Below are 14,062 nucleotides of genomic sequence, written 5' to 3' on the forward strand. Positions count from 1 at the left end.
GGGTGCTCCGCCTCTTTAGGCTTCAGTTGTTGAACCCAGAGTAAAGGTTATAAATTAAAAAAAAAAAATTAGCAGTGGCCAAGGATGGCACCTTAGCCCTCCTTTTTTCCAGGGCTTTACTCGAGCTGTGGTAAAGGTTTGTTCACATACCCCTTAGTGTGCAAAGGCCTTACAAATACGCTTTACATAATACACTCAGAGGACCGGCTGGGCCAGGTGAAAACAGGCCAGAACTGTTCTCCAGAGTAATTGAATCCCGGCTTGGATTTTTAGGCCTTGGTATCTTCTTTTTCCTCTTCATTGCTTTTTTCCTGAATTTCTTGCTTGTTTGTTTGTTTGTTTAAAGACAGGGTCTCACTGTGTAGCTCAGGCTGGACTTTGCCACCAGACCACACTCAAGGGTTTATACAGTGTGGGAACTGAACCGAGGATTCAGTGTGTGTTACACAAGCACCCTAGGAACATAAGTATATTCCCCGCCCATGTGAGGCAAGCTCTTTACTGACAGAGCAGCTATATCCCCTGCTTCTGGTACTGCTGTCACTAGACGCTGGGGTGGCCGGGACATAACATCTGAAGGGTATGAAGGGAGGTGACAGGAGGTGACAGGAAGAAGGAAGCACTGTGGTATGAGTGGCCTCCCGAGGCTGTGGCACCGGTGCTCTCTCCACTGCATTGCTGGAAGCCTCTAACTTCCAGGCGCCAGTGAACATTAACTGTGAGGAACTAGGTCTTCATTGAGAAGTCCCTACTATGTTCTGGGGCTAAGGACAGTGGTGAGCAAGCCAGTTTCTTTCCTCGAGGTACTCTGTTCTGCACATAGGGCAGGAATGAGACTTTTATTATAAGAAATTTATTATCTGTGTTATCTTACACAAGGGAATACTCTCTTACATGCCTGTCTGTTCACTGTGTGCATGTGTAGTCTCTAGGATGGGCAGGTAGGGTTTCAGAGTTACAGTTGTGAGCTACCATGGGGGTGCTGGGAATCAAACGTGGGTCCTCTGAAGAGGACCTTTTTTTGTTTTGTTTCACTGTTTTGTTTTGTTTTGTTTTGTTTATGAGTCAGGTTCTCTTTGTGTAGTCCTGGCTGTCCTGAAGTTCAATATGTAGACGAGGCTGACCTTGAACTCACAGAAACCTGCCTGCCTCTGCCTCATGAATGCAGGGATTAAAGGTGTGTGCTAACAATAAGTCTCACAAGATTTAATAAAATTAACTTCTCTTTCAGTTTTGTGTAGAGGGTATGTGTATGTGCACATGTGTGCTACAGGATGGAAATATAGAGGCCAGAGTACAATTGGGCGAGTCTGATCTCTCCTTACACCATGTGCATAAGTCACAGGGTTCATGAGATGAGGTGGAAGATGCTATTACACTCTGAGCCATCTCTGTAACCCAACAGTTCTAGTGCATGCTAAATTGCTATAAATATACGAACTCTGTAAGGACCAAGGACTTGCTATGTTCTAGTTCTGTAGATCAGAAACTCATGTGGACTCCAACGGTTTCTCTCTTTAAAGGTTGCTTAAAGCCAAAGCCAGGTCCAGATGCTCATGTGGAAGGCTACTTCACTAGGCTTTTTTGCAGGATTTATTTCCCTGGGGGTGGGGATTCACTGTAGAGATACACTGGGCAGTTCAACTCAGTTACACACCCACTCCTAGGGATCTGCTTAAAGGCCAGTATAATTATGAGAGACCTAACTGGATTAACCTTTATTTTCGTGGCTAGTTTTGGCAATGGTCTCCCTGCAGAACAGGCTGCCCTTGAACTCAGGGCAATCTACCTGCCTCTGGAATGGTGGGGTTAAAAGCAGGGGTTGGGCGCTCTTGGATATCGTGGAGGAGAAGGTTTATTGCAGATAAGTAGGAGACTCTAGCCAGAGACAGACATCTGGGAGAGTCCAGACTGTATGTGACCAGACTGAGCTGTGCTGTGTGGGGAGAAGGAGGGAAAGGGAGAAGGGAGAACAGGGACAAGGAGGCCTAACAGAACAAAAAAAAAAAAAAAAAAAAAAAAAAAGCTGGTAACCGAATGGTTGGATTATATAGAAGAGCAGCCTAACCCCTGGGCTGGAGAGTTCGGGGGAAAGAGTGGAGTATGCCAGCCAGGAGGGTAGGGGCTGAGAGATCGCTGGGAAAACCAGGTCTGCTTTGATATATTGAAGAGGCACCTTAGCCTCAGGTTTGAAACCGAAGACCCAGCATCCATGACTTATTCTTCTTCAATCTCATGTGCGTGCGTGTGTGTGTGTGTGCTTGCTTGCTTGCTTGCTTGCTTGCTTTATTTATTTATTTATTTATTTATTTATTTATTTATAACGCATGGAGTCCACTTACTGCTGCCTATATGCCGTTATGTGCTTGAAGCATGTGATCATCTTGGAGCATAGACAACCTTGTAGGGCTCACACCCTGGAGGAGAACAGAGTCCCCTCCCCAGGCAGCCATCAGTTGTCAACAGCTACTCAGCTAGGACTTCATGAGCCCCTTCCAGCCAGTTGAGCTTTTGGTGGCCGAGGCTATAAGTTCATTCATGGAACAGCCCTGTCCCATCACAAGCACGGTTTCACTGTGGATGTCTCACCCCACCTCTTACTGTCGCTCTGTCTCCTCTTCAGCAGTGTCTGTAGACCTTAGGGAAGGGCTGTGCTGCAGACTGTTTAGAGCTGAGCTCTGGGAAGTGTCCTCTTCTCGCATGGTGGCTCAGGAGAATCTCTCAGGTTTCTGCACTTCCTGTCATCTACTGCTGGGATGAGCAATGTACTAATCTATGGGTATGAAGAGAAGCATTCGGCTGGGGGAGTTGTCTTACTGTGTCTCTTTAGCAGACTAATACTATCTGGTTCTCCCTTAGGATCTATCACTTGCATGTAAGTTTGGGGCCCAGCTAACCATACCAGCCATGAGTTCTGCTTGTGCAGCTTTCAGTCCAGTCAGGACTAGTTGGTTACTCCATAACCCACCTCCCACTGCTGCACCAGGAGGTATGACCTGCCAGGCAGGAGTCTGGTGCTCACAGGGTCACAGATAGTTAAGGTTGTCGATGGCTATTTTCCTTTCTTCAAGTCAGCTTACTAACTTTAATGATATCCCCCAAGGCCTTCATATGTAATTTTTATTTCCTTAGCACTGCTAGGGATTGAACCCAGAGCCTGGCCCAAGCTAAGCAAGTAATTAATCACAGGACTAGTGTTGGAATTTAGATTCCCCTTCCCAGCTCTATTGTATAATAATACCACACAGTGCAAAGGAGTAATACATTATAGCAAACAGTGTAAGTAGCCCAAAAGTAATGCAGGGGGCTGGAGTGGTGGCTCAGTGGTCATGGGCACTGGCTGCTCTTCCAGAGGTCCTGAGTTCAATTCCCAGCAACCACATGGAGTCTCACAACCATCTGCAATGGGATCTGATGCCCTCTTCTGCGGTGTCTGAAGACAGTGACAGTGTGCTCATATACATAAAATAAGAAGAAATGTAGGAAGTGAGCAGGTGGGCGGGTGAGGGCCAAGAGAGGTTCTATGTGACTCTTCACTAGCCTTGGGCTTGTGTCTATGGACCATATATGGCTTCCAGACCCACAGCTTTCACGATGTCCACATATACATACATCTCCCATATACCTTCAACTTAAGATTCTCTTATTTATTTTTGTGTCTGTGCATGCGTGTGGTGGGGGGTGTCCAGGTGACCTGGTAGGCCAATGGAGGTCAGAGGCTAACCTGTAGGAGTTGGTTCTCTCTCTCCCTTTATCATGTGGGTTGTAGGGATGGGAGAGAGGCCAGCAGCAGGTGCCTTTATATGTGAGCCATCTTGCTCGGCCATTTTTACTCAGATTTTTTTTTTTTGGTTAAGATGTATTTATTTATTATATAAGTATACTGTAGCTGTCTTCAGACACACCAGATGTAACCGGATCCTATTACAGATGGTCGTGAGCCACCATGTGGTTGCTGGGAATTGAACTCAGGACCCCTGGAAGAGCAGTCAGTGCTCTTAACCGCTGAGGCATCTCTCCGGCCCCTTTACTCAGAATTTTTAAAAAATTTTTTATTTTTGAACTTTTCCAGTGAGTTTATTAGTAGTTGCATCATGATTCAGGGTCCCAGGGTAGGGACCATCATATACTGAGGTCCCCCTTTTCTATCCATGGAGGTCAAAGAGCAGAGGCAAGGTGGGCGGAGCCGGGTCAGATGTTCCCATGTGCCTTCTGCTATGCGGTCATCCCAGGCTGAGACCCATGATATGGAGCAGAGACTTGTACACACGCTGGTACCCCTCACACATGGAGATATCACCCCCCTTTGCAGTCATTGCCTTCTCACAGCAGCGGAAGTCCAGGTAGTTCTGCGCAGTTCCTAGCCTGGTTCTGGTTTGGGAAGTGGCTCTCAAAGGGGGCGGTTTTGTAGTTCTTGACTTTAGTCTTGATATCTTCAGCCATCCTGACTCCTAAAGACTGTCCTGGAGCAGCGTTACTTCAATGTGACCCTTAGCAAAGGCCTCAGGTTTTTTTTTTTTTTGTTGTTTTGTTTTGTTTTTTTTTTGGGGGGGGGGTTCTTTTTTTGGAGCTGGGGACCGAACCCAGGGCCTTGTGCTTCCTAGGTAAGCACTCTACCACTGAGCTAAATCCCCAGCCCCAGACCTCAGGTTTTTAATGAACTAAATTGTTACTCCTAACTAGATGCCAATCAGGTACCTCAGTAGACTTTTGTTTGTTTCTTTTTACTTTTATTTGCATTTATTTTATTCTGGCTTTGGAACAATCTGCTCCTCTTTAGTGAGGATCATGTCATTGTGGCTGGGGGCTCAAGCATGAGCCAGCCTGGCCATGAGTCTGGCAGCCCCATCCTTCACATGGATCTGTTCAATGATTGGAGCATCTGCATCCAAACTCCGAAGTTCAGCATTACCACCTGCATTTTTAGGCATGGGCAGAAAATGTTCAGCGCTTTCTGGGTCACCAACCCTGAGTCCAGCCACACTGTGTACCTGGTGCTCCTACCAACCCCACTATTGTAGCACCAGAAGGGTGGCACTGGTGGCATTTCAGATATGCAATACCCTTCATAGCCTGGGCAGTTTCCTGAGTGTTCTTAAGTGAACAAGGGGATTTTTGCTCTGCATTTGCATAATCGTGTAGGGTTTTCTGGGTTAAGAAAATGGTGAGCCATTTCCACAGGTCCTGGGATGTTTATACAAGGAAGCACAGTAGGCTTGTTGATGTAATAATTTATGTGCCATATAATTTGCCCATTTATAGTGCACAGTTGGCCTGTAACCCCAGCAGAAGGAAGGGGAGCCCCAGAGCAAGCTGGTGAGTCAGGCTTGCTCTCCAGAACAGCTTCACTGGTGAGCCACACACACACACACACACACACACACACCACACACGCACACACCACACACACACACACACACACACCCCACACACACACCACACACACACACACCACACACACACACACACACACACGGATACCCTGTGACACTATACACAAGAGAAAGAAAGCAATGACTTCTAGAGGTTAACAAGCCAAAGGGCTCTTAAAGTGTTAAATCATAGTCTTGGAGCAATTAAGAAAAAAAGGCTAGAATGCACAGTTAGGGCTGAGAAATGGCTTGGTGGTTATGGGCAATTGCTACTCTTATACAGGATATGAGTTCAGTTCCCAACACCCACATTGGCCAGCTCACAACTGCCTGTAACTCCAGCTCCACAGGCTCTGATGCCCTCTCCTGGCCTTCCCGTGTGGGCAAACACATAATAAAAACATATTTAAAGTGCACAATGAAGTTGCTTCTGCTATAGGCACAGACTTGTCTGTGAACCATGGTCTTGTGTTAGAGTGTTTTTATTACATTCCAGAGCTGTCTATTTGTTGTGTCTGTCTTTCCTTGAAAGCTTTACAGAGACAGCATTCAATCCCCAATGCCAGTCTCTACCAACCACGGATCAATCTATTTCTCTTTTTGTTAAATTTCTTTGCCTTCTAAGGACCTCAATGGAGATGGAAGTATTTGTAGCCTTTGATCTGCCTTCTTAGAGCATGATCATTCCTACTATAGGCAACATGAATTGGTATCTCATTCTTTTTCACTGTTACGTAGTATTTCCCCATGAGTATATTCAGGTTAAATAGCCCTAGTCAGAGACTCCTACATCTAAATGTTCTGAAGTCTGAGACTTTTGAGTAACAACAGAATGCTAGAAGTGGAACTGGAGTGTGTGTGTGCTCATGGATTTGTGCTCCACCACCTGTGCCATGGCACGTTTGTGGAGGTCAGAGGCCTATTTTCTTGAGTCAGTTTTCTTCTACTATGTGGGGCCCAAGGATCTGACTGGTCAGGTGTGGTGTCAACAGCTTTTACCTGCTGAGCCTTCTTACTGGCCCCAAGCAGAGTGGAAAATTTTATACCTGACCTTATATGGAGTTGCAGTCAAAATACAAAATACTGTATAAGTTTATCTTCAAGCTGTGTATAAGGTGCATCAGATATATAAACATATGAATTTTATCTTGATTTGGGTTCTATTCTCAAAGATATCTCCTTATGTACAGCCAAAAATTATCCAAACTGAAATAAGAAACTTCTGATTCCAGGCACATTAGAGAAAAGATATTCAACCAGAACCACATCTCCTTTTTATACTTTGGCTTTTTCCCCCTTTAATTAAAAAAAAAATTACATGACATATTTTTGAGCGTGTGTGCTTTTGCAGGCACACACAGTGGAAACCAGAGGCCAACATGTAGTTGAGTCCTGGGGATGGAATTCAGGTCATAGGACTTGGTGATGAGTACGTTTGCCTACTCTGCCATTTTGCTGGCCTCTGTTTAGGTTTTGAACTCAGAAAAGGAAGTTGGGTTGGCTGGTGTCCTTGGGCAAGATAGCAAATTGTTTAACTTTTCCCTCGACTAGCAGGTTATTTTCCTTGCAAGTCATAAAGTGCTAAAAAGGCTCTTTTATTTTTACTAATTAATTTTTTGTGAAAGCAAGTTGTTCGGTGGTATTTGCTAGAACTTGCAGTGCGACTACTCCAACCCTGCACCCAAGTCTGAGGGACCTTGGGAAGGGGCAAGGGGCTGGTGTCTGGTGAGTCAAGTGTTGCCTATGTGGTCTGGTAGAAAGAGGTTTCTTGATGGGAAGCATTCAGGCCAAGATGTTTTGTTTAGTTGATTTGTTTGAGTCCTGGCTGGCTTGGAGTCCTGGCATGCCTCCTCCAACTCCCTAGTAGAGATACAACTGCCTCTGCCTCCAAATTCTGGGATTAAAGGCATATACTACCATACCTGGCATCCTGCCCCGCCCCCGTTATAAAAGTTGTTTTTAAAAGTATGTTTAGTAAACTACTATCCCGAACACCGAAAGTCAGCTAGTGCTTAAGCCTTGAATAAATCAAATTTTCTCTTCTTCAAATTTCTAGTATTGAGAAGTTCGTTTTCTAAATATTTGACTTCAAAAGATTGGGTAGAGGCAGGAGGATCAGGTGTTCATCAGGCACCAAAACAAGTTCCAGGCCAGCCTGGAGTACGCGAGACTCCGAGTGGACGATCGTGGCTAACTTGGGCTCCTAGAGAGGAAATAAATGAATGTTGGGGTTGGTGAGAACCTACACTTCGCCTTATTGGATTTGGGGTGCAAAAGAGTTAAGTTTCCCACGTATTTGCCCGGGTGAGAAACCTGGGGCCGGTTACGGGCCGTAAAACGGCGCAGCTCCTTGGGCTCCTCGTCGGGCCCAGTTCCCGCGAGCACCGCACCTCTACCGGAGCCCCGGGCGCCCGGCTCCAGCAGGGCGGGCGGCGGGCGGCGGGCGCGCGGGGCCGGTGCTCCTCCGCGGCTGCGGGCGGGCCGCTCCCTGCTCCGCCTTCCGCTCCGCCTCCCGCTCCGCCCGCCGCCCGCCCTCGTCTCGCTCGCCCCGCTCTCGCCCCCCATGCGGATGTGACATTTCACGCCGCCGCCATTTTGAGAGCGAGCTGAGCCGAGCCGAGCCGCTGGGCGCCGCGTCCGCTGCCGGAGCCCCGACGACGACGCCGAGGAGGCGGAGGCCTCAGCGCCCCGAGCGCGGCCGGCCCGTCACCCGCCCGCGCAGCCTCAGCCACCGCAGCCGCAGCCAGCACCCGTGTCCGCAGGCTCGCCGCGGCCCGCCGGGCCTCCAGCCTTCCGCGCCCGGCCCGAGGCGGGGCTGACTCCGCGGCCCCCGCCCGGCCGCCCTCCGCCCCCGGCCGGCCCGCGGCCCCGCAGCCCCGGCCCCGGCGGCGGGAGGCGGGCCTTGCGGCGGCGGCGGCGGCAGCGGCGGCCGCAGCGTGCGAGGAGGCCGCCCGGCCCGGCCCGCCGGCCGCCCGCCCGCCTCGGCGCCGAGATTGGGCGAATCGCGAGCAAGTACGTGCGCGTCTCCCTGCCGCCGCCGCCGCCGCCGCCGCCCGCCGCGGGCCGCCCCGGGGCCGCCGCCGCCGACGACGCGCGGGAGGAAGAGGAGGAGGCCGCCCCGCCGCCGCCGCCGCCGCCGCCGCCGCTAGCAGCCGCCCGCCCGCCGGGCCCGCAGCCCGGGCCTCCGGCCGCAGGCGAGGCCCAGGCCGCGGCCGACATGAACCACCAACAGCAGCAGCAGCAGCAGCAGAAAGCGGGCGAGCAGCAGCTGAGCGAGCCCGAGGACATGGAGATGGAAGGTGAGGCCCGCAGAGGGGCCGGCGCTTTCATTGTGGTCCGGGCGGCCGCGGGAGCCACGCGACGGGCTCGCCATCTTTAACCAGGCCGGGCTCCCGCTCGGCCCGGGTCGAGCCGGCGCTTCTGCCGGGCCGGGGCTGCACAGTCATGCGGCCCGGCGGGGGGTGGCCCTGGACCCCGAGTTCGCGCATTGTGCAGCGCACGGGCTGCTGGGCACAAAGCGCCGGAGTCGTAAATTAGGACCGAGGTGTGTTGGCTCCGGGCACCCAGGTTGGGAGGCGGGCCCCGGGGACGGTCCTCTTTCCGGGGTGTGTGGCTTTGGACAGGCTGGTTGGGCCTGCTCCCCGGCGGCTGAGCTCGGGGTTGGGGGTGGCGGCGGGTGCGCCAGGTTCATCTGCACCTGCTTCTGAGCGCGCCCCCGGAGATCCTCCCCCCAATAACTTGTAAGTGCGCTGCCCGGCGTCGCACTTAATTGCGGAGACACCTGCAAGGCGCGCAGCAGCCCTCAGCCTTTGGACCGACTGGGAGGGAGCACTCAGGTCCGCCTAGTTTATAAGTTACCTGGGTTTGTGGAGGAGTTTGGGTACCTAGCTGTAGGTGGTGCCGTCCACATCCGGCTAAAGTGTGTGCTTGAAACTGGAAGTTCCGCAGCACACGGCTGCCTACAGCAGAATCAGACTAGCTTCTAGAGGTAGCTACGTTTTCTGCCCGAGCTGCAGGAATACTTAATTTTATACTGTTTGTAGATAAGAGAGCTTGTCTTTCAGGGTTTGGTGTGAAAGTGCAGTCGAGGGAAGGGACTCGCTTCTGGATCCCACGCTGTAGTCATTGGCTAGTACTTTTTTTTTTTGACTTGGTACTTAAAGCAAATGAAAACAGTATGCTCCCTTACCTGCCTTAAAGGGGTCAGGGAGGCAGGAATCCCAGTGAGAGGCAAGAATGGACCATAAAGTGTCTTGTTCTCACTTTACCTTCGGCAAGGGATAGTAGCTTTCATAAATGAATGGAGGTCCTTAAGAAGTTGGTAAACTCTGTTTGTTCTGTGCAGTGTGATAGGAGTACTGACCCATGACCCCCCGGTGAATAACTTGATGCTGATCAGTGGATATCAAACAATTGCTTGACCATGCAGCGGATGAAAAAGGCCCTATCCCGTGGGTCTTGTCAATGGTAGCAATGGGGTGGGGGAAGCAGAGTTCATGCCAAGGACCAGACTGTTGTTTCTCTTGGCCTCAGCAAGTCAGTAATTTCATAGTGTCTGGCATGTGCGATTAAACCAAATGGCTGATGGCACTCATTGCGGAGAGGTCAGGGTATTCCTTTTATGCTATGCTCCCTGCCCATCTCAAGTATTTGCATTTGCTTCCTCTTCTGATGGCCTCAGGTGGAATACAAACTGGGAACATGAGCATCCCTGTTTCCCTTCCAAGTCATCCCCTACTCCTCAAGGGCTTTGTGACCTGCTGAGAGTAAAATTGGACATTGCTGGACTGTGTATTTCTGATACAGACTGGATCTGGAAAAATGTCCATGTCCAAATGTATGCTAGTGGTGGAGGCCTTCACAAGTTTTTACTCCGTAATGTCCTGCCTGGGCTTCATGTGTGCATCCCGGAATTTTCTCATGAGGCTTTCGTTCCTTATCAGAGTTCCTGTGTGAGTTAATATAGTTTTAGTGTTTAATGCAGGTTATGGCTTTAATTCTCTAGAAAATGCAGTCTTTCAGGGCTGTGGGCATCTGAGCTAATAGTGCTTTGGGTGGCCACAGGTAGGGGTGTGTGGAGTTAGGCAGTTTTATTTCAGTCTTGCACTCCTCAAATAGGGTACTGTGCTGTTGTCGATTGGGGTCAGGGAGAATAGATTACTTCTTCCAAAATCCAGAATAGCTGAATTGAGAGTTACCAGTTTTGGTAAGTAGGCCTCACAAGCCAGGCTTTGGATGGGATCTGTACGAGCTAATGGTTTGCACCATCCGTTGTGGTGCCTGGATTTGGTAAAGCCAGCAGCTGGAGGGGGTCAGAGTTCTGAATAACTTGGGAAGGAAGGCTTTGTGAGGTGTATCCTGTCTGCCTGCCCTCTGGGGCAGGGTGGTTTCGGTAGAGAGGGAGGCTGGGAGACTGGTTCTGTTGGTTGTAGTTTCCCCTCCTCTCGATAGGTCAGGGTTGGTCTGCTGTCCTGCCTCACTCTATTGGAGTTATATTTGTTTCTGATTAACTGCACAGCGCTTGTACATCCACTAGAGAATTGGTTATTTTTAAGATGTTGTTATGAGTGGTAAGGAAAGTTAGGAAGGAAGAAGTATTGGGAGAGAGAAAATGAGGGCTGGTTTACTGGTGTGGTAACCAGAGGCCTGTAGTTTGCAAGGCCTGAAAGGCAACTTGTCTTCTTGTTTGGGAGGTGAGGCAGGTCTCTACCTAGTAGATCTGACTGGGGGGTGAATTTAACAGTTTGTTTATTGTCTAGTTTCACTGGCCCATTATCTGAAGAGGTGGCTTACACCTAAGACTGGTGACATCTGGTCTGTATGTTCTGTTGAGGGCACACAAGCTTCTCTGAGGCTTTGCTTGTGCCCCACAGTATAGCCCTCACAGGAGAATGTGCTGTTTCCTGGGGTGGCCCTTGAGCACTGTTTCTTTCAGAGTGTGGTGTCTGAGAGCCGAGTAAGTGCACAGAATCTTGCTGTCAGGAGCAAATCTTGTGACCACTGCAGCTTCAGTAGAGTTGCCCCCCAACTCTGAGGGGTTTGGTAGTGGTGGGCTCATTTCATGTCTGTGTTGGTAAATGGGAAATTCAAGACATCTTTTTCTTTGCATGTTTATGAAAGGAAGGTGAGTTTTTGCACATGCCCACCACCATAGCCTGGTCATGTAATTTTGCACATAAGACAGACTCCGTGTAGATGGTACCCAGTGGACTGATCCTGTGAGGTTAGTCACATTCCTATGCATTGGTGTTTTGCCTGCATGTATGTTTCCATGCCAGATCCTTTGGAACTAGAGTTAGAGACAGCTGTGAGCCACCATGTGGATGGTGGGAATTGAACCCAGCTCCTCCAGAAGAGGAGCCAGTGTTCTTATTCCTCTGAGCCATTTCTCCAGCACCAGTGGAAGAATTCTTGATGGAGATCAGAGTGAGCATCACCTCAGAGAATCAGTAGAGGAGAAATTAGTCCAGGCCCAGAAGCGTATCTCGCAGATGCTAGCCAGTCAGGTTTGCTGTGCAGAGTTGCTCCTTTCAGCCCACGGGCTACCAGTCGCCCGCCTGCCTGCCGGTTACTTTCTACCCCACAGTCCAGGGATAAGAACACAGATAGGGGAGAAAGTGCACCCCTACCTTTACTTTTTATGTTTTATCTGCAGAATTAGTTTTTCAGGCAGACAGGTCAGCAGGTTAGTTCACAGTTGGGTACTCCTGCAGCAGAATTGGCTAGGGTTTTATTGAAAATCTGCATTTCGTTACCGTGTGACGGCTGCCTGTTGCTTAAGTTTCTACGTCCTAGGAAAAAGAGGTCGTGCAAATCTGCCAAGGTTGTGCTGAAACCAGTGTCACCAGGCATGTCAAGGACAGGGGACAAGATAGAGCCACAGATGTGCAGTATTGAAGCTATGTGGGCAGACTTGGAGTTGAGGTGAGGAAACACCACAGGCAATGTATACAGAAATGCCTGTTTGTAATTATATCTTGGCAGAGTGGGGGTAGGGAGTAACAGTATCAGTTTAGGCGTTGTTACTCCTGAACCCCTGAATGAACCAGTCTTATTCTTTATGTAGTGTTGGGAACCAACTCCAGGTTTTCCTGCAAGCCGGACAGACAGTCTGACTGAGTTACATCCCCAGATTTTCCTATGCCGAGTTTCATGCAGCTGAGACAAGTCTTGAGTAAGCTTTTGCTCTTCTGGCCTTTACCTCCCAAGTGCTGGGACTCTAGGTTAATGACTAGTTAACTGTTGGTATTGATGTCCTGTAGTAGGGTATGTAATAGAAAACTAAGTGAATGGCAGGACTGGGGACCCTTGTTTTGGAGGTCCAGTCACTAGATGCTGCTTTACTCATTGCCACTGCCTTGAGGCAGGCTCTAATTGTAGCACAGTCTGGGCTTTTGAAACTCCTGCAAGTTTTGTGGCTGCCTCCTTCGTGCTGGGATAAGCAGGGTGCCTCAGCACACAGCTGCTTCATGTTTGTAGTGTTAACTCCTAGTGATTGAGTGGTGGCAGCAGGGAAGACAGAGCACCAGACCTCTAGACTCAGGAGGAAGCCTTAAGTTCTTTGCTGGGTTCCCACATTCAATTACCAGGTTTTCCAGACACTATCTTAAATGGGACCCTTGGGACTTTGGCAATAGCTCTCATCATGGTCTGTTACGGCCAAACTGGCTACCTCTGGGACTGTTAAACCTGCCCCGTGAAAAGGAAGGAAAGTGGTTCATAACACCAATCATAGCTGGGCAGGTGGCACTTGTGGTCCTGTCTAGCATTTGGGAGGCAGAGGCAGGAGAATCACAAGTTCTGGGTAATTATGGGCTTCGTTTTAAAATTTCCACTTGTCTCCCATAAAACCAAACAAGACCACGAGCCATTTGGATGTCATTGCTCCTAAAGAGCTTTGCAGTCATCTCAGTCATAGCCCTTGGAAAGGGACCACTGGGATCTTGTGCTCTGCCTGCCATTATCCAGCCATTTGTATGCCCCTGGATTGTTTGCTTGGAAAATAACCATCTCAATTCCTTCGGATTTCCAGAGATAAGCAAGAACTACAGTTTTTAAGGTACTTAGGTCTGTGCAGAAAGCTGGTGGCTGGCAGGACACTTGTTATGAAAGAGGGTGCAAAAGCCATAAGCAGTTATGTTTATATGGTAGCTGCTGACTGTTTCATTGCCTTTTATTGGAAGTTATATAGGGGAACAAGCCTTTCCTGCCCCCTCAGAGCCTACCAGGGCTTTTCTAGACCATCTGTAAGGTGTGCTGAAGGCTCCATGTCTCCTAAGTTTGCTTCTGTTACTGTCCCTAGTGGTTTGCAGAGGAACAATAAATACTTCTGCTTATTCTCCAAGTAGGAGAACTCTGGAGAACAGGTGTATGTAACAGCATTTCTTCACAGTGGCAAGTGTTCCATTTCACCTACTTATACTTGCTCTGAACTGATTCCAACTTTAGAAACTTGGAAGAAGGTTGGTTTTCAAGCATCATGCACAGGCTAGACTTAGCATGGCCAGCAGAAGTGTGTGGCAGACGCTGAGAATTGAAGCTTCTTATTGGAAAGTCATGTACAGAGTTTCTTAGGACAGTATACTGCCCTGGGCTGGAACAAGGTGTTGGGTGCTCAGGCTAGACTAGCAATGACCCAAACAGAAAGGGAAGAGGGATGCCCAGGAGAAGCCCTGTCCTGGGAACCAGAG

The 14,062-nt window shown here is 49.5% G+C and overlaps 1 protein-coding gene and 1 pseudogene across 8 annotated transcripts in view; one reads left to right on the plus strand and one right to left on the minus strand.

Annotated features, from left to right (window-relative positions):
- Positions 1 to 14,062, plus strand: part of Usp7 (ubiquitin specific peptidase 7) — a 128,623-nt gene that overhangs the window by 75,488 nt on the left and 39,073 nt on the right. The window contains exon 1 of one of the 8 annotated variants that reach the window (XM_087572758.1): positions 8,567 to 8,916. The exons of 6 other annotated variants lie outside the window; for them this stretch is intronic. Coding sequence is in view for 1 of the 2 variants with exons in the window: in NM_001024790.2 (NP_001019961.2) it covers positions 8,590 to 8,671 (82 nt within the window). In the remaining variant the exon portion in view is untranslated. 8 annotated transcript variants of the gene reach the window in all.
- Positions 4,083 to 4,486, minus strand: LOC108352056 (cytochrome c oxidase subunit 6B1 pseudogene; annotated as a pseudogene).

The sequence above is a fragment of the Rattus norvegicus genome, chromosome 10 (assembly GCF_021556685.1).
Source record: "Rattus norvegicus strain SHRSP/BbbUtx chromosome 10, alternate assembly SHRSP_T2T, whole genome shotgun sequence".
Classification (NCBI taxonomy): Eukaryota; Metazoa; Chordata; class Mammalia; order Rodentia; family Muridae; genus Rattus; species Rattus norvegicus.